This window comes from Chrysochloris asiatica, unplaced genomic scaffold, assembly GCF_000296735.1.
Source record: "Chrysochloris asiatica unplaced genomic scaffold, ChrAsi1.0 scaffold00066, whole genome shotgun sequence".
Classification (NCBI taxonomy): Eukaryota; Metazoa; Chordata; class Mammalia; order Afrosoricida; family Chrysochloridae; genus Chrysochloris; species Chrysochloris asiatica.
The window spans coordinates 11,545,677-11,564,603 of NW_006408584.1; the positions used below are offsets into that span (position 1 = coordinate 11,545,677).

Below are 18,927 nucleotides of genomic sequence, written 5' to 3' on the forward strand. Positions count from 1 at the left end.
TAGTCAATAAAGCACAGGTAAACATCTTTTTGATATCTCTGCTTTCAGCCAATATCCATCGGTCATGAGCAATTAAATCCCTCATTCCAGGGCCTCTTCTGAATCCAGCTTGAACCTCTGGAAGTTCTCTGTCAATGTATGATTGTAGCCATTTCTGTATTACCTTGAGCAAAACTTTATTTGCTTGAGATATCAAAGAGATTGTCTGATGATTTCCGCTTTCCGTTGGGTCACCTCTCTTTGGAATGGGCACAAATGTGGATCTCTTCCAATCAGTCGGCCAGATAGTTGTCTTCCAAATTTCTTGGCAGAGATGAGTGAGTGCCTCTTGTACCTCCTCACTTTCTTGAAAGATTTCAATTTTTATTCCATCAATTCCTGGTGCCTTTTTCTTTGCCAATTCCTTCAATGCACTTTGGACTTCCTCTCTGAGTATCATTGGCTCTTGATCATATGGAACCTCTTGAAATGGTTGAGCATTAACCATTTCCTTTTGGTATAATGACTTTGTGTACTCCTTCCATCTTTCCTTGATGCATTCTGCATCATTCAATAATTTGCCAGAGAATCTTTCAATAACGAAAATCAAGGCTTGAATTTTTTCTTCAGTTCCCCCAGCTTGAGAAATGCTGACTGTGTTCTTCCTTTTTGGTTTGTTATTGTTACGTACCATCAAGTCAATTCTGACTCATAGCAAATTTAATACACTAGAACAAAACACTTCTTGTTGCTGTGCCATCCTCACAATCATTAATCTTGAGCATATTGCTGCAGCCACTTTGCCAATTCATCTCATTGGAGGTCTTTATCTTTTTCATTGATCATCCACGTTACTAAGCATGATGTAATTCTCCATGGACTGGTTACTCCTGATAACATGCCAGAAGTATGAGGGATGAAATCTTGCTTCCTGGGTTCTAAGGAGCATTCCCGCTGAACTTCTTAAAAAACAGATTTGTTTATTCTTCTGGAAGTCCATGGTAGTTTCAATATTCTTCTCCAACACTGCATCAATTCTTCTGCTGTTGAAAATACAATGGCCAGGAACACCTTACTCCTAAAACTGACATCTGTTATCCTGAATACTTTAAAGAGGTCTTGTGCAACAGATTTTCCAAATGCAATATGTTATTTGATTTTTTTTTGATTGCTGCTTCCTTAGGTGTTGACAGTCGAACCAAGCAAAATGAAGTCTTTGACGACTTAAATCTTTTCTCCATTTATCATGATGTTATTTATTGGTCCAGTGGTGAGGATTATTATTTTCTTTACATTGACATGCAACCTATACCAAAGACTGTGGTCTTTGATATTCAGTAGTAATTTAAGTCCTCTTTGCTTTCAGCAAGCAAGGTTGTATCATCTACAAGTTGCAGGTTAAAGAGTTTTCCTCCAATTTTGATGCCACGTTCTCCTTCATATAATTTTTTATATGAAGCATATAAAAGAATACATATAAAAAGCATGTAAAAGAATATAACTACGGTGCACACCTTTCCTGATTTTAAGTCTTTCAGTATCACCTCATTCCACTCAAAAGACTACCTCTAGATTTATGCACAATTACGTGTTCTTGAGTACTCATTCTAATGAATGTTGTCCATAACTTATCATAATACACTCAGTTGAAAGCTTTTGCATTCTCAATACAGCACAATTAAACATCTTTCTAGTTTTCTTTACTTTCAACCAAGATCCACTTGACATCAACAATGGTATCCCTCAATTCACATCCTTATCTGAATCCAACTTGAATCTCTGGCAGTTTCCTGTCAAGATTTGTTGCAGTTGATTTTGAATTATCTTCAGCAAAATTTTACTTGCATGAAATATTGATATCTTCCAATGATTTCTGTATTCCATTGGGTCTTTTCCTTGGAAGTGGCACAAATATTGATCTCTTCCAATCAATTTACCAGGTAACTGTATTCCAAGATTTTTGGCACAGATGAGTGAGTGCCAAAAGCACTGCATCAATTTGTTGAAATATTTCATTTTGCATTCTAATACTTCCGGACACTTTATTCTTTGTCAAAAATGACTTGCACCTTGGATTTCCTCCGTCAGTACCATTGGCTCTTGATTATATACTATCATTTGAAATGGTTGAACATCATCCACTTCCTTTTGTTACAGTGATTCTGTGTATTCTTTCCATCTCTTTTTTATATTATCTGCATCATTCAGCATTTTGCACATAGAATTCTTCAGTGTTGAAAGATGAGGCTTGGTATCTTCTTCAATTGCTTTAGCTTGAGAAATGTTGAGTGTATTCTTCCCTTTTGGTTTTATACCTCCAGGTTTTTGTACATTTCATTATAATATTTGATTTTGTCTTCTCAAGCTTTCCTTTAAATTTTTCTGTTCTGCTTTTTTAATTCCTCATTTCTCCTATTCGCTTTAAAAACTCTATGCTGGAGAGCAGGTTTCAGAAACTCTTCTGACACCCATTTTAGTCATTTCCTTCTTTCTTGTCTTCTTAATCACCTTTTGTTTTCTTCCTCTGTGATGTTCTTGAGGTCATCAACAACTCTTATGGTCTTCAGGAATTAAGGTCTCATGCATCAAATCTGTTCTGGAAATGATCTCTAAATTCAGGTGGGATACGTTCAAGGTTAAATTTGGGGTTTAGTGGACTCATTTTAACTTTCAGTTTCAGCCTGAACTTGCATATGAGCAATTGATGCTCTGTTCCACAGTCTGTCCCTGCCTAATTTTGGCTTTTCCACTGTCTCTTCCCATAGATGTAGCCAATTTGATTTGAGTGTATGTCGTTTGGTGAGGTCCACTTATATAATAGTCTTTTACGGTGTTTCTAAAAGGTATTTGCAATGAAGAAGTCATTGATCTTGCAAAATTCTATCATGCGATATCTACCATCATTTCTATCACCAATGCAGTATTTTCCAAGTATGAATCCTTCCTCTTTGTCACTGACCTTTGCATTCCAATCACTAGTAATTAAAACTACATACTTTTTGCATGTTTGATCAATTTCAGACTGAAGAAGTTAGTAGATATCTCCATTTCATCATTACTGGCTTCAGTGGTTGGTACATAAATTTGAATAATGTAGTATTAACTGATATTTCTTGTAGGTGTGTGGATATTATACTATCACATTCAGCATTACAATTCAAGACAGATTTTGATATGTTCTTTTTGATGATGAATGTGATATGGTTCCTCTTTTGTCATTCCCTTAATAGTAAACCATATGATTGTAAGATTTTAAATGACCAATACCAATCATTTTCAGCTCACTAATGGCTAGAATATTGATCTTTATGCATTTCATATCATTTTTGACAACTTCCAATTTTCCCAGATTCATACTTTGTACATTCCATGTTCTGATTTTTAATGGTTGTTTACAATGCATGTTTACAGTTGTTTCTCTTCATTTGGAGTTGTGTTGCATTAGCCAATGAAGGTCCGAAAACTTTGTCATCACACTAAATTCTACTTTGAGGAACATCCCTTTCCTGAGGAACTCATCTTGCAGGAATATATATGATACAATTCATGTTTAAATATTCGATATTCTGGTACCAACAGTGTTCCACTGCTATTCATAAGGTTTTCAGTGAAAAGCTCACCTCTCTTTCTTCTTAGCGTCTTCTTCTGGAAACTCAGATGAAACTTGTCCAGCATGGGTATGCCCTTTTGGTATTTAAAATATCAGAAGCATAGCTCCCAGCATCATAGGACCATGCAAACAACTACAGTATAACAAACTGACAGATGAGTGCTAGTGAAAAGTTGTAGGCAATCGTTATATTCATGCCAGAAAAAAAGCAAGCAAATATACTTATTTTTACCTTCATATATAAAAAATGTGATGTGGCACTGTTAGCAATTCAAACCCAGAAGTTGATTCTTGGAAACCCTATACAGGGTCATTATGAGTTAGAACCAACTCAGTGATTCTTACCAACAACAATAACATATAAAAAAGATTTTCACTACCATTAACTAATAAGCAACAACATTGCAAATTTAATTTAAAAAGTTTTAAATCTGAGCCTATAATAATATAACACTTTATGTTGTTTATCAAATAAATACGTATTCTATTTATATGCAGTTTTTCTGGTTTGGTTCTGTGGAGTTGTTTTTTACTCATAGCTACTCCATGTGAGACTATATAATATTTTATATGCAGGACAGGCTTTCTTAGAAAGTAAGCAAAATAGTGTGAAATCATTTATGAAAAGAAAAAGTACAGGGTGTAAGAAACCATGAAGAGGTAAACAAATATAAATATAATTACAAGGAAAAAAAAAAGTAATGTAAAAAACATTTGATAGGATTTGTAGAATCTACCTTTGCCATATTGCTTTTGGCCACACTGAAATCCTTCTTTGGCTTGATGTCTTGAGTTACAATGACTTTTGAAGGTATCGATTCTAATGAATTCCCATAAAATCGTTGAAAAACATGAAACTTTTGTAGGGATTTAAGATAATAAGGATCTCTAGATTTTTCTGAAAAAAAATATTTAAAATGTAACTTTAATGTATCTTTTTCAATGATGTTCTAACTTAATATCTTTTCAAGCATACAATTAATTTCTTTGTAGTTTTAAACAATAATCAGTCTAATTGTCTCTGCTATGGGGATGCAAAAAGCATCATTTAATATTATTGCTATCACAAAGCAAGTAAAGTTTTATTAAAGGTAATCAAAAAGAGCTGCCATCATATATTGACAGAACTTCCAGAGGTTCTAGCTGGTTTCAGAAGAAGATGTAGAATAAGAGACATCAATGCTGGCATCAGATGGATCTGGGATGAAAGCAGAGAATACAAGAAAGATGTTTCCTGTCTTTATTAACTAAGTAAATGCTTTCAATTGTGTGGACCATGACAAGCTATGAACAACAGTGTGAAGTATGAGTACTCCAGAACCGTTCATGAGGAACCTGTACATAGACAAAGAGGCAGTTGTTTGAACAGAACAAGGGAACACCTAATGGTTTAAAATTAGGAAAGGTGTGTGACAGTGTTGTATTCTTTCATCATACTTATTCAACCTGCTGTTGTTGTTAGGTGCCATAAAGTTAATACCAACTCATAGCGACCTTATGCATAATAGAACGAAACACTGCCTGATCCTGGGCCAACCTCACTACTGTTACCACACTTGAGTCTATCGATGCTGACACTTGGCCAATCCATCTCATTGGGGTCTTCCACTTTCCTCTGACCCTCCATCTTACTAAACATGATAACCTTCTCCAGAGACTGGTCCCTCCTGATAATATCTCCAAAGTATGAGAGACGAAGTTTGGCCATCGTGGCCTCTAAGGAGCACTCTGGCTTTCAATATTCTCTCCGACACCATAATTCGAAGGCATCAATTCTTCGATGGTCTTCCTTATTCACTGTTGAACATTCACATGCATATGAGGTTATTGAAAATACTATGGCTTGGGTCAGGCACACCTTAGTCCACAAGCTAACATCTTTGCTCTTCTACACTTTAAAAGGTCTTGTGCAGCAGATTTGCCTAATGCAATACATACGTTGTTTGATTTCTTGACTGCTGCTTCCATAACTGTTGATAGTTGATCCAAGAAGAATGAAGTCCTTGACAACTTCAATCTTTTCTCCACTGATAAGAATGTTGTTTACTGGTCCAGTGGTGAGGATTTTTGTTTTCTTTACATTGAGTTGTAATCCACATGGAAGGCTGTGCTCTTTGAGCTTCATCAGTAAATGTTTTAAGTCCTCTTCACTTTCAGCAAGCAAGGTTGTGTCATCTGCATATCACATCCTGATGCCACATTTTTCTTCATATAAACCAGCTTCTCTGATTATTTGCTCAGAATACAGGTTGAATAGTTATGGCGAAAGAATACAACCAGTCACACACCTTTCTTAATTTAAAAAAATTCAGTGTTCCCATGTTCTGTTCAAACAACTGCTTCTTGGTCCAGGTATAGATTCCTCATGAGCACAATTAAGTGTTACGGAATACTCATACTTTGCAATGTTGTCCGTAGCCTGTCATGATTCACACAACCGAAAGTCTTTGTGTTGTCAATAAAGCACAGGTAAACACCTTTCTGATATTCTCTGCTGTCAAACAAGATCCATCAGACATCAGCAATGATATCCCTCATTACACGGCCTCGTAAGAATCCAGCATGAGCCTCTGGAAGTTCTCTGTCAATGTATGATTGAAGCCGTTTCTGTATTACCTTTAGCAAAACTTTACTTGCATGGCACATCAAAGACATTATCCGATGATTTCTGCATTCTGTTGGGCCACCTCTCTTAGGAACGGGCACAAGTACGGATCTCTTCCAATCAGTTGGCCAGATAGTTGTCATCTAAATTTCTTGGCATAGATGACTGGGTGCCTCCTGTGCTGCCTCACTTTTTTGAAAGATTTCAACTTTTATTCCACCAATTCCTGATGCCTTGTTCTTTGCCAATTACTTCAGTGCACCTTGGACTTCCTCCTTCAATATCATTGGCTCTTGATCATATGCTACCTCTTGAAACAGTTGAACATTAACCATTTCCTTTTGTACAGTGACTTTGTGTATTCTTTCCATCTTCTCTTATTGCTTTCTGCATCATACAATAATTTGACCAGAGAATCTTTCAATAATGAAAGTCGAGGCTTAAATTTTTTTCTTCAGTTCCCCCAACCTGAGAAATGCTGAGCGTGTTCTTCCTTTTTGGTTTTCTGATTCTAGATCTTTGCACATTTTGTTGTAATATTTGGCTTTATCTTCTCGAGCTGGTCTTTGAAATTTTCTGTTCAGCTCTTAGGCCTCCTCATTTCTTCCATTTGCTTTAGCATCTCTACACTGGAGAGCAAGTTTGAGTGTTGCTTCTGACATTCATTTTGACCTTTTCCTTCTTTCTTGTCTTAATGACTTTTTGCTTTCTTCATGTATGATGTTCTTGATGTCATCACGCAACTCTTTTGGTCTTCAGTCTTTAGTGTTCAATGTCTTAAATCTGTTCTTCAGATGATCTATAAATTCAGGTGGGATATATTCAAGGTCATATTTTGGCTCTCGTGGACTTGTTTTCATTTTCTTCAGCTTCAGTTTGAATTTGCATATAAGTATGTTCCACAGTCTGTCCCTTGCCTTGTTTTCATTGAAGATATGGAGCTTTTCTATTGTCTCTTTCCGTAGATGTAGTCAATTTCATTTCTATGTATGCCACCTGGTGAAGTCCAAGTGTATAGTCATCTGTTATGCTGTTTAAAGAAGGTATTTGAAATGAACAAATCATTAGTTTGCAGAATTCTGTCATGCGATCTCCAGCATCATTTCTATAACCAAGGCCATATTTTCCAATTACTGATCCTTCCTCTTTGCCTCAACCTTTGTATTACAATCACCCGTAATGATCAATACATATTGATTGCATGTTTGATCAATTTCATATTAAAGAAGTTGGTAGAATTCTTCTATTTCATCCTCACTGGCTTTAATGTTTGGTGTGTAAATTTGAATAATCTTTAACTGGCCTCTGTCTAGGAGCATGGATATTATACTATCAAAGACAGCACTGTATGTCATGACTGATCTGGATATGTTCTTTTAGACGATGAATGCAACAACATTCCATTTCAATTTGTCATTCCTGGCATAGTAAACCATGTGTTTGTCAGATTCAAAATGGCCAATACCAGTCCATTTCAGCTCACTAATGCCTAAGGTATTGATGTTTATGTGTTCCATTTCATTATTGACAACTTCCAATTTTCCCAGATTCATACTTCGTACATTCCATGTTCTGATTTTCAATGGATGTTTACAGCTGTTTCTCTTTATTTTGAGTTGTGCTCCATCAGCAAATGAAGGTCCTGTGGGCTTTACTCCCATGAACTTTACTCCATTCACATTATCACTGTCAACTCTACTTTGAGGTAGCAGCTCTTCCCCAGTCGCATTTTGAATGCCTTCCAACTTGAAGGGCTCACTTTCTGGCACTATATCTGACAGTGTTTCTCTGCTATTCATAAGGTTTTCAGTCACTATTCAGAAGTAGTTTGTCACTCTTTCTTCCTAGTCTGTCTTTGCCTTGAAGCTCATCTGAAACTTGTCCACCATGGGTGACCCTTCTAGTATTTAAAATATCAGTAGCATAGCTTTCAGAATCACAGCAACTCACAAGCACCCACAGTAAGACAAACTAACAAACAAGTGGTGGCCCTTTGTTTTTAAGTGGAAACTGTCACTTAAAATTTCCTATTTAACCTGTATGCTGAGCAAATAACCAAAGAAGTTGAACTATATGAAGAAAAGCATGGCATCAGGATTAAAGGAAGACTCATTAACAACCTGCGATATGCATATGATACAACCTTACTTGTTGAAAGTGAAGAACACTTAAAATACTAAGGCATGAAGTGACTGGCTTACAAGTTTTCAAGAGGGAGCTTAGTTTTAGTGGCTGCGGGGAAGGTACAATCTCTACTAAGTGGTTTCCAACCTGTCTAGATGGGACTGATGAAAGCAGATGGGGATAAGACTCTTGTGGTTCAATAGTGAATAATTGCTATCAGGACTGATTGTGAGTGTTGCAAATGTAAAGGTAGATGTTTTGTAACAAAAGGAGGGGAGTGGTTGATCTTGCAGTCCAGGAGTGGAAGACCCTGGGACCATCAAGGGAGAAGAGAGGAGTGCAGGACCCTATCCAAAGAAGCAGTGACACCAGAGATGAAGGCAAAGATGATGATTTGGAGAGATGGAGCCACTGGGGACTCTAGACTCAAGGAGGGAGAGGGGCTATGTGCTGTCAGCCAGTGGACAGGCTTGTAGTTTGTCCTCTGATTATTTGAATGGTTATATATTCCCGAGTGCTTCGGTGTACATACAAAAAAAAAAACAAAACAAAAACAACAAAGAGAATGGATGGAAGTAAATGATGTTGAATCATTATGCATGGAGGGGATTATAGTCATTGTAATGAAATGACAGGATGAATGTAAAACTGGTGTTCTGCCATGTAAATTATCACTCAATGCACAATAAAAACTAAAAAACAAAATCTAACTTGAAAAAAAAAAATTACTTACCTATGAAGATCAAAGACCACAGCCTTTGGTTTCAGTTGCATCTCAGTGCAAAAACAAAAGTCCTCACCACTGGAGCAATAACAACATCCATATAAATGGAGAAATGTTTGAAGTTGTTAGAGACTTCATTTTAGTTGGATCAACCATCAACACTCAGGGAAGTAGCAGTCAAGAAATAAAGTGATGTATTGCATTAGGCAAATCTGCTACACAAGACCTCTTTAAAGTGTTTAAGAGTAAAGATGTCAGTTTCAGGACTACGGTGCTCCTGATCCAAGCCATGATATTTTCAGAAACTTCATATGTATGCAAAAGCTGGAGAGTGAATAAAGAAGACTGAAGAAAAAATGATATGTTTGACTTATGTTGTTATTGGAGAATACTGAAAGTACCATGGACTGCCAAACAAAACAAATAGAGCTGTGTTGGAAGGAGTCAGCGTGCTACTTGGAAGCCAGTATGGCCAGGTTTTGTCTCTCATCTTTAAACATATTGTCAGGAGGGACCAGTCACTGGAGGGTATCATATTTGATAAAGTGGAGGGTCAAAGACAAAGAGGAAGGCACAGTGGCAGCATCAATGGGCTCAGGCGTAGCAATGATTGTGAGGTGGGCCCAGGACCAGGCAGTGTTTTGCTCTGTTGTGCATAGGTTCACTATGAGTCAGTGCCAACTCAATGGCTCCTAACAATAGTAGAGGTAATAAGGTGTTTTGTCAGCATTGTGCGTTACAAGATGGGCTGCTAACCACAAGGTAAGCTGCTCAAATATACTAGCTGCTCAATGGGAGAAAGATGAGGTTTTCTCTTCCAATAAAGATTATATTCTTGGAAGCCTTATACAGGGTTGCTATGAGTCAGAATCAACTCCACAGCACATAACCACCAACCATGTATTATATATATCAAATCAAACCACACTGAAGGTTGTTAATGGCAATCTAAAGTATCCTGTCACACCTTGCAGTGTTTTGGAAGCTATTTATATAAGCAGATGTATATGAACATGAAGGTGGACAAAGATAAAAATCTAAACAAGGAATGAACCAGTGAGGCAAGATCCAAATTCCAATCTGTTAGTCTACTCTTAAGGGTGACAGGGACTCAGTTTTGCAGTATGAACTCCCCTACAAATGAAGGAAGATAAAATATTTACACATGTTATAAGAAATTAACTGAATTATGTGAGAACAGCTGTAATTGCTCAAAGGACTATGCTTCTGCTAATATATTTGAGATAAAGAATACATAGATTTCTTACCCAACACAACATCTTTCCTTAAAACTGCTTTAAGAATCGTAAAATATGATCATGTACTTCATATAGAAAGGAAAGAAACCTCGGATAAGCAAAGCACTGCTTAAGAAGAAAACAAAGTTGGAGGCCTCTCACTCCCTGGTCTCAAAATTTACTATACAGTCACAGTGGTCAAAATAACTTGGCACTGGTATAATGAAAGAAGAGTGATAAGAATTAAAGAGGCTAGGAATCAATTAATCCAGTAAACTAACTGAACATGTGGACTACTTTTTTCAAGTCTGAGACTTAAAGAACTATATGGTGTCCAGTTACCAATAACAATTACTCTGAAAGGGCTTATATTCGAGGGTCCAAATAGAGTGGGCGAAAATGTGGAACAAAACTCAAAACTCAAAATTATTAAAAAAAAAAAGACCAAGTTTACTGATCAGAAAGACACGAGAAGATCCTGAGACTACCGCCCTCAACCATCCTTCAGGTCAGGAAAGCAATTCACCTTTATGACCCAAATTTCAATGAACCAGTAGATAGGTATATAGGACAGGAGAACAAAAACACTAGTAAGGTATGCTCACCAGGGAATACTCAATCATTCAAAAGCAAAAGGACAACATTTTCCTAAGGACAAAGTTGAAAAGGGATGGGCCAGTGGGTGGAAGGGAGGAAGTGAGATAACTGTTGTTTCATGAAGGGAATTTCAATCATTGAGATTAAACAACATTTATAATTTGTTAAATGTAAAACTAATGATCTTGTCTGTAAACCTTTTCGCAATTCACAATAAAAATATTTTTTAAATACTTTGATATGTTTGAAGACAAATGACATATTTGTGTACTTCTTCCTAAAACATGGTCATAACTACCAACATATGCAAGATAGCAAATAGAGTGGACAATTTTATTATTATCATCCTTGATGAATATCTATATAATTTGAAATCTATAAGGAGGCTTCAAAGAGCCCCATGAAAAAATGGAATTAAAAGATAATGGAAGTTCTCCATGCATTTTTAAAGCCCCCTTTGTATATTTATTCAAAAATATTAATTTTGACACTCATAATATAGCTTTCTACTATACAAAAAAATCAGAGTGAAATTTATTTAAACTAATTTAGTCAGAGTCACAGAGCTTACCATGAGAGGAACACCTTGCATTGTCGTAGTCATCTCTGAGTGGTTTGTGGGAATGCCAATGCACAAGTTCATCAAATTCCTTTTGTTTAATCAGTGAAGTAACAATAGGATCATCGCTATTAGAAAAATTTTTTATGAAGAAATACATACATATTTTAAATTGCATGCCTCAAAATATAGGCTACAATTTAGATATAGCCTATATCTATATAGATATAGATATATAAATATATACTATTTTATAAAGCAGTAAGCTCGTTTCCTGTTTCTATGATAAGATATGAATGATAGAATCCAAAGAGTAGCTTGTTTGAAGAATAAAAATGCACTCCATTTCTCTAACAGTCCCATCAACAGAAACAGATACTCAAATAAAACCTACAGCTAGAGTGGTTTGACTCTAGATTGAAACAATATATGAGGGAGTTTCAAAAAGTTCGTGGAAAAATGGAATTTAAAGATAAGTTGAATTTTTCCACTGCTTTTTGAAGCCTCGAATCTTTTGGCCTAGTAATGTTCAAAGAGCATTGCTAATTGATTTGATATGAAATTCATTATTATTTATAAATCTATATTATATCTAACACAGTATATTAAATATATTTCATTTGAAAGAATCTCTAATCAGTAATTCATTTCATAAACATTTGTTGAAGCACATGTACATGTTTTACCTCTTCAGAAAAGGCAAATCTTTCATAATATCTCCAACAAATTCATCAACAAGCTTACATGATACAGGGATTAAACACAAATTAAGCATCTTTTCCATGGAACTTCCTGTAAACATAAAATTAACATAACACAAGGTGTGAAACTTTTGCATTAGGAAATTTTAAAGGAAAGTTATCCATTATTTTCTAAAACTTCACTTGAAAATGTTACACTGGTTTTATTTACATTTATCATTTCCAGCTCTTCCATAAAACTATTCCTTGTTTTAAAACATTTTGATTTACAGCAAAAGATAAAGCAATAAGTAATCTTTTGTCAAGCAGGTAGGTAGTTAGGTAGACACACAGAAAGACAACAAACATTTCTGTTTCCAAATATGTGTTTCTTTATTATTCCTTATTGTGAGGCAGGAGTCATAGTATGCTGTTTTCTGGTATGGCACTTTGGGCTATGGCATCACATTGCAAAGTCATTTGAACTTCAAGGTTGATGGTTTAAGCTCACCAGCTGCTCCTTGGAAACCCTATACAGGGTTGCTATGGGTCGGAATTGACTCGATAACACTAAACAACAGCTAACCTCAAGGTTGATGGTTCAAACATACCAGCCACTCCACAGAAACACTACACAGAGTTGCTATGAGTTGGACCTTATGCTTCTCTTTGGTATTTTTCAACTCTATTGTTAAAGGAGCTCTGGTAGTATAGTGGTTACGAATCAGGCTGCGAACCACAAGGTTAGCAGTTCGAAACTACCAGCTGTTCCATGAGAGAAAGATGAGGCTTTCTGCTCCCGTAAAGATTTACAGCCTTGAAAAACCTGTACAGGGTTGCTATGAGTCTGAACTGACTCCACGGCACATAAAAACAAAAACAATTGTTAAGTGTGAGTCACATTTTAAAATAACAAATAGAACTTCTAAACTAGGCAGAAGAAGGAGAAACAGACTATTTCAGAATCTTTAGTTATGACAAGTGTATGAATAGCAGCAGGACATTGTCAGTTATAGTGCCAGAAGACAAATCTCTCTGGTTGGAAGGCACTCAAAATACAACAGGAGAATAGTTGCTTCCTCAAAGTAGTGTACATCATGATGACATAATGAGTAAAGCTTTTGGAACTTTCATTTACAGATGGGGCACAAATCAACGTGAGGAGAAACAGCTGGAAACATTCACTAATAATCACAATGTGGAATGTACAAAGTATGAATCTAGAAAAATTAGAAGTTGTCAAAAGTAAAATGCAATGTACAAAAATTGGTATCCAAGGCATTAATGAGAAAAATTGACCATATTGAGTCAGAAAATCATATGGTTTACTTTGCTAGGATGACAAATTGAAGAAGAATGACATCCTATTCATTGGTAAAACGAAAATTTCAAGATCTATATTAATGTACAATGCTTTCTATGATCAGATAATATTCATATACCTACTAGAAAAAACTTATGGTATCACTGTTATTCAAATTTATACAAAACCACTAAAGCCAGTGACAAAAATGAAGAATTCTACCAACTTCTTAAGTTGACAAAACTTGCAATCAAGATGCATTGATAGTTACTGGTGATTGGAATCCAAAAGTTGGAAACAAAGAGAAAGAATCAGTAGTTGCAAAATATTGACTTGGTGATAGAATTGATGTTGGAGATCCTAGGATAGATTTGAGCTTGACCAATTATTTATTTAAAATAATTTTTGAAAATAACATTAAAGATGACTCTAAACATGGACTTCCCCAGTCAGAATACACAGGAATCAAGTTGACTACATCTCTGGAAAGAGAACGTAGAAAAGCTCAATATCATCAGCCAAAACAAGACAAGGGGCACACTGTGGAATAAACAGTTGCTCATATGCAAGTTCAATCTGAAACTGAAGAAAATTAAAATGATCCAAGAAAGCCAAAATATGACCTCTAACATATGTTGTTGTTGGTGGTGGTTTTAGGTGTTGTTGAGTTGGTTCCAACACATAGCAACCTTATGCACAACAGAATGAAACATTGCAGGTCCTGTGCCATCCTCACACTTGTTCTTAAGCTTGAGTTCATTGCTGTTGCCACTGTGCCAATCCATTTCATCAGGGGTCTCCCTCTCTTTCGTTGACTGTCCACTTGACCTAGCATGATGCTCTTGTAATAGTATGTCCAAAGTATGAGAGATGAAGTCTTGTCATCCTAGTTTCTAAGGAGCTTTCTGGTTGTACTTTTTCAAACACAGACTTACTTGTTAGGTCTTCTGGAAATCTAGGGTACTTTTAATCTTCTCCAACATCATAACTCAAATGCATTGATTCTCCTTCAGTCTTCCTTATTCATTGTTCAACTTTTACAAGCTTAGAAAACTACTGAAAATACCACGGTTTGGGTCAGGCACACCTTAGTTCCCAAAATAACGTCTTTGCTCCAGAATACTTCAAAAACGTCTTGTGTAGCACATTTGCCTAATGTAATATATTGATTGCTTGACTGCAGCTTCCATGAGTGTTTATAGTGGATCCAAGCAAAATGAAGTCTTTTGTAACTTCAATTTTTCTCCCTTTATCATAATGTTATTTATTGGTCCAGTTAAGAGGATTTTTGTTTTCTTTACATTGCGGTGCAACCAATACTGAATGCTGTGGTCTGGTCTTCATCAGTAAGTAATTTAAGTCTTCTTCTCTTTCAGAAAGCATGGTGTGTCTTCTGAGTCTTCCACCAATCCTAATACTACATTCTTCATATAATCCAGCTTCTTGAAATATTTGCTCATCAAAAAGATAAATGATGTTGTTGTTAACTGCCATGGAGTCAGTTCTGACCAATAGCGACCCTGTGTAGGGTTTCCAAGGAGCAGTTGCTGAACTTGAACAGCCGACTTTGCAGTTAAAACTGACTTTGCAGTCCAGCGTACTAACCCATAGGATTATAACCCTGGTGAACACCTTTCCTAATTTTAAAACATTCAGTGTTGCTTGTTATGTTCAAACAACTGCCTCTTGATCTTTGTACAGGTTCCTCATGAGCACAAATAAGTGTCCTGAAATACTGATTTTCCACAGCTTGTCATGATTCACAGAGTCAAAAGCCTTTGCATAGTCAATAATACACAGGTAAACATCTTTATGGTATTCTCTGCTTTCAGCCAAGGTTCTTCTGCTGTCAATAATGATATACTTCATTCCATGTCCTCATCTGAATCTAGCTTGAACCCCTGTCAGTTCTCTGTCAATGTACTGTTGTAACCATTAAAAATTATCTTTAGCAAAATTTTATTTACATCTGATATTAATGATATTGTCCAATGATTTCTACATTCCACTGGGTTACCTCTCTTTGGTATGAGTACAAATATGGATCTCTTCCAGTAACTTGGCCAGGTAACTTTCTTCCAATCTTGGCATAGATGAGTGACTGCCCCAATGCTGTATCAGTTCACTGAAAGATTTCAGTTTGTGTTCAAGCAATTCCTGGAGACTTGTTCTTTGCCAGTATCTTCAGATCACCTTGAGCTTCTACGTCAGTATCACTGTTACGTGCAATTGAGTCATTTCCAACCCATAGTTAACTTGTAGAGGGTTTCCAAGGAGCAGCTGGTGAGCTTGAACCATCGACCTTGAAGTTCAAACTGACCTGACAGTACAGCTCATTAACTTACAGTGCCACGCCAGAGGTCTTGATAATATGCCATCTCTTGAAATGGTTGAACATCATTAATTTGTTTTTTGTGCACTGACTCTGGGTATTCCTATCATTTTCTTTTGATGCTTTCTGCATAGAATCCTTCAATATTTCACATCAAGGCTTGATCTTTTCCCTTCAATTTAAAAATGCTGAGCATGTTCTTCCCTATTGGTTTTCTAACTCCAAGTCTTTGCACATTTCATTACAATACTTGACTTTGTCTTCTCAAGCTGCCCTTTAAAATTTTTCTCTTCATTTCTTTTACTTCCTTTTCTGCCATTTGCTTGAGTATCTCTGTGCTAGAGAGCAAATTTCAGTGTCTTTTCTGACATCAATTTTGGTTGTCCTTGTTTATTGTCTTCTTAATGACCTTTTCTTTTCCTCCTGTATTATGTTCTTAATGCCATCCCACAACTCTGCTGGTCTCCAGTCATTATTGTCTACTGCATCAAGCCTGTTCTGGAGATATTCTCTAAATTATGGTGGGTATTTTCAAGGTCAAATTATGGGTCTCTTGACTTGTTTTAATATTCTTCTGCTTCAGTCTGGATCTGCATATGAGCAACTAATAATAGTCAGTTCAACAGTCTGCCCCTGGTCTTATTTATACTGATGACAGATTTTCCAAAATATCTTCACATAGATGCAGTCACTTTGATTTTTGTGTATGTCATCTGATGAGGTCAACATGCGTTTTGTCTTTTATATTGTTTAAAAAAGGTATTTGTAATGAACAAACAATTGGTCTTGCAAAATTCTGTCATGCTATCTCCAGCGTCATTTCTATAACCAACGCCATATTTTCCAACTACTGATTGTTCCTCTTTTGTTTTCAATCTTTGCATTCCAATCACCAATAATTATCAATACATCTTGATTTCATGTTTGATCAACTTCAAACTGAAGAAGCTGGTAAAACTCTTCCATTTCATCATCACTGACCATAATGATTGGTATGTAAATTTGAATAATAATGTTACTAACTGGTGTTTTTTGTAGGCATATGGAGGTTATCCTATCACAGACAGCATTCTACTTCCAGATAGATCTTGAAATGTTTTTCTTATCATGAATCCGACAGCATTCTTCTTCAATTTTTCATTCCTGGCACAGTCAACTGTATGATTGTTAGATTCAAAATGGCTAATATCAGTCCACTCAATTGACTAATGTCTAGGATATCAATCTTTATGTGTTCCATTTCTTTTTTGACAACTTCCAATTTTCAAAGATTCATACTTTGTATATTACACATTCTGATTATTAATGGATGTTGGCATCTGTTTCTCCTTATTTTGAATTACTCCCCATCAGCAAATAAAGGTCTGAACGTGTTACTCCATTAGTGTCATAAGGGTCAATTGTACTTCGAGAAAGCAGATCATCCTTATTCATATTTTGAATGCCTTCCAATCTGAGGGGCTTATCTTCCAGCACTAAATCTAACAATATTCTGGTGCTATTCATCATGTTTCAATATTCATTATTTTGTTGCTATCTGAGAGTGTGCTACTCCTACTCATAAGGTTTCTAGTGGCTAAGTATGCAGAAGTGTTTTACCTCTCCTTCTTCCTAGTTTGCCTTTGTCTGGAATCTCAGAATGAAACCTATTCCCCGTAGGTGTACCCGCTTGGTATTTAAGACACAAGTGGCATAGCTTTAAGTATCACAGCAACATGCAAACCACCATAGTATGACAAGCTTACATATGCGTGGTGACCTTGAACACATCCTTTCTGTATTTGCAGACCATCTCAAGAACAGATTTGATGCATTAGACAATAATGCCTAAAAATCAGCTGAGCTATTGACATCAAGAGCATCATACATGAAAGAAGGCAAAAGATCATTAAAAGACAAGAAAGCAAGAAAAGACCAAAATGGTTGTCAGAAAAGACTCATAAATGTTCTCTCCAAATAGAAGAAATGAGGAAGTCAAAGAACTGTACATAAAATTTCAAAGGGAAGATCAAGAAGAAAAAGTAAAATATTATAATGAAACTTGCAAACATCTGGAGTTAGAAAACCAAAAGGGAAGAACACACTCAGCATTTCCCAAACTGAAACCACTGAAGAAAAAAATTCAAGCCTCAACTTAAATATTGAAGGATTCTATGTACAAAATAGAGTCCTGATGTGGCACTGTGGGTTAATTCACCAGACTGCAATAGTCTATTTGAACAGTAAGATTGTCAGTGCAAGCTTACCAGCTGCTCCTCAGAAACCCTCTATAGGATTGCTATGAGTTGCAACTGACTCGATGGCACTTAACAATAACAACAACATGGGTATAATATATTGAATGATTCAGATAGCATCAAAAGAAGCTGGAAGTAATACACAGAGTCATGGAAGCAAAAGGAAATGTTCAATGTTCAACCACTTCAAAAGGTTGCATATGGATGGTACTGAAAGAAAATGTCCAAACTGCACTGATGGTATTGACAAAAAGCAAGACTTCAGGAACTGAAGGAATGCAAATTGAAATTTTTCAACAAATTGATGTAGCACTCGTGGCAGTCATTTATCTACACCAAGAAATTTGGAAGACAGCTCCCTGGCCAACTGATTGGAATAGATCCTCTCCAAAGAAATAACATTGATAGTTCACATTAAAATTTTGCTGAAGATAATTCAAAAACAACTGCAAAAGTACATTGACTGAGGTTTTTTCCTGAGAAACTTCTGATTTGGTGGTGGGATAAGTTTAGGGGCTGAGTAGAATCTCCTCAGTGGAGACACAGAAAAAATAGGCATGTCTGAGACAGTCTTAGAGCCCTAAATTTAATACAAAGTGGGGGGGGGGCATCATTTCAGAGGCCTACTGGTGGACAGATCTGAAGGGGTGACAGTAAAAAGAGCAATTTCTGAGTCATTTAATACAAAGTGTGGGGGGGGGCATCATTTCAGAGGCCTACTGGTGGACAGATCTGAAGGGGTGACAGTAAAAAGAGCAATTTCTGAGTCAGGAAAACTGCAGCCTTTGTGGAGGCTGGAGGTTGGAGACAGCAATGAGCCCATGCAAAAACCACTCAGGAATTTATGGGAATAGACGTGTGAAGGTCTTTTTTCTTTCTTTATGACATCTGACTTTGGGATTTAGTCCTGAATTTGGCCCTCTTCCTACTTGTGTAGAA

At 36.3% G+C, this 18,927-nt stretch overlaps 1 protein-coding gene across 1 annotated transcript in view; it reads right to left on the reverse strand.

Moving 5' to 3' along the window:
- The window catches only part of LOC102829971 (probable ATP-dependent RNA helicase DDX60-like), a gene marked incomplete at its 5' end in the record, with an annotated part of 180,523 nt that overhangs the window by 124,256 nt on the left and 37,340 nt on the right, over positions 1–18,927 (reverse strand). Inside the window, 3 exons of the mRNA XM_006864549.1 lie at positions 4,327–4,487; positions 11,449–11,564; positions 12,123–12,228. Coding sequence (XP_006864611.1) covers positions 4,327–4,487; positions 11,449–11,564; positions 12,123–12,228 — 383 coding nt within the window. The remainder of the gene's footprint in view (positions 1–4,326; positions 4,488–11,448; positions 11,565–12,122; positions 12,229–18,927) is intronic.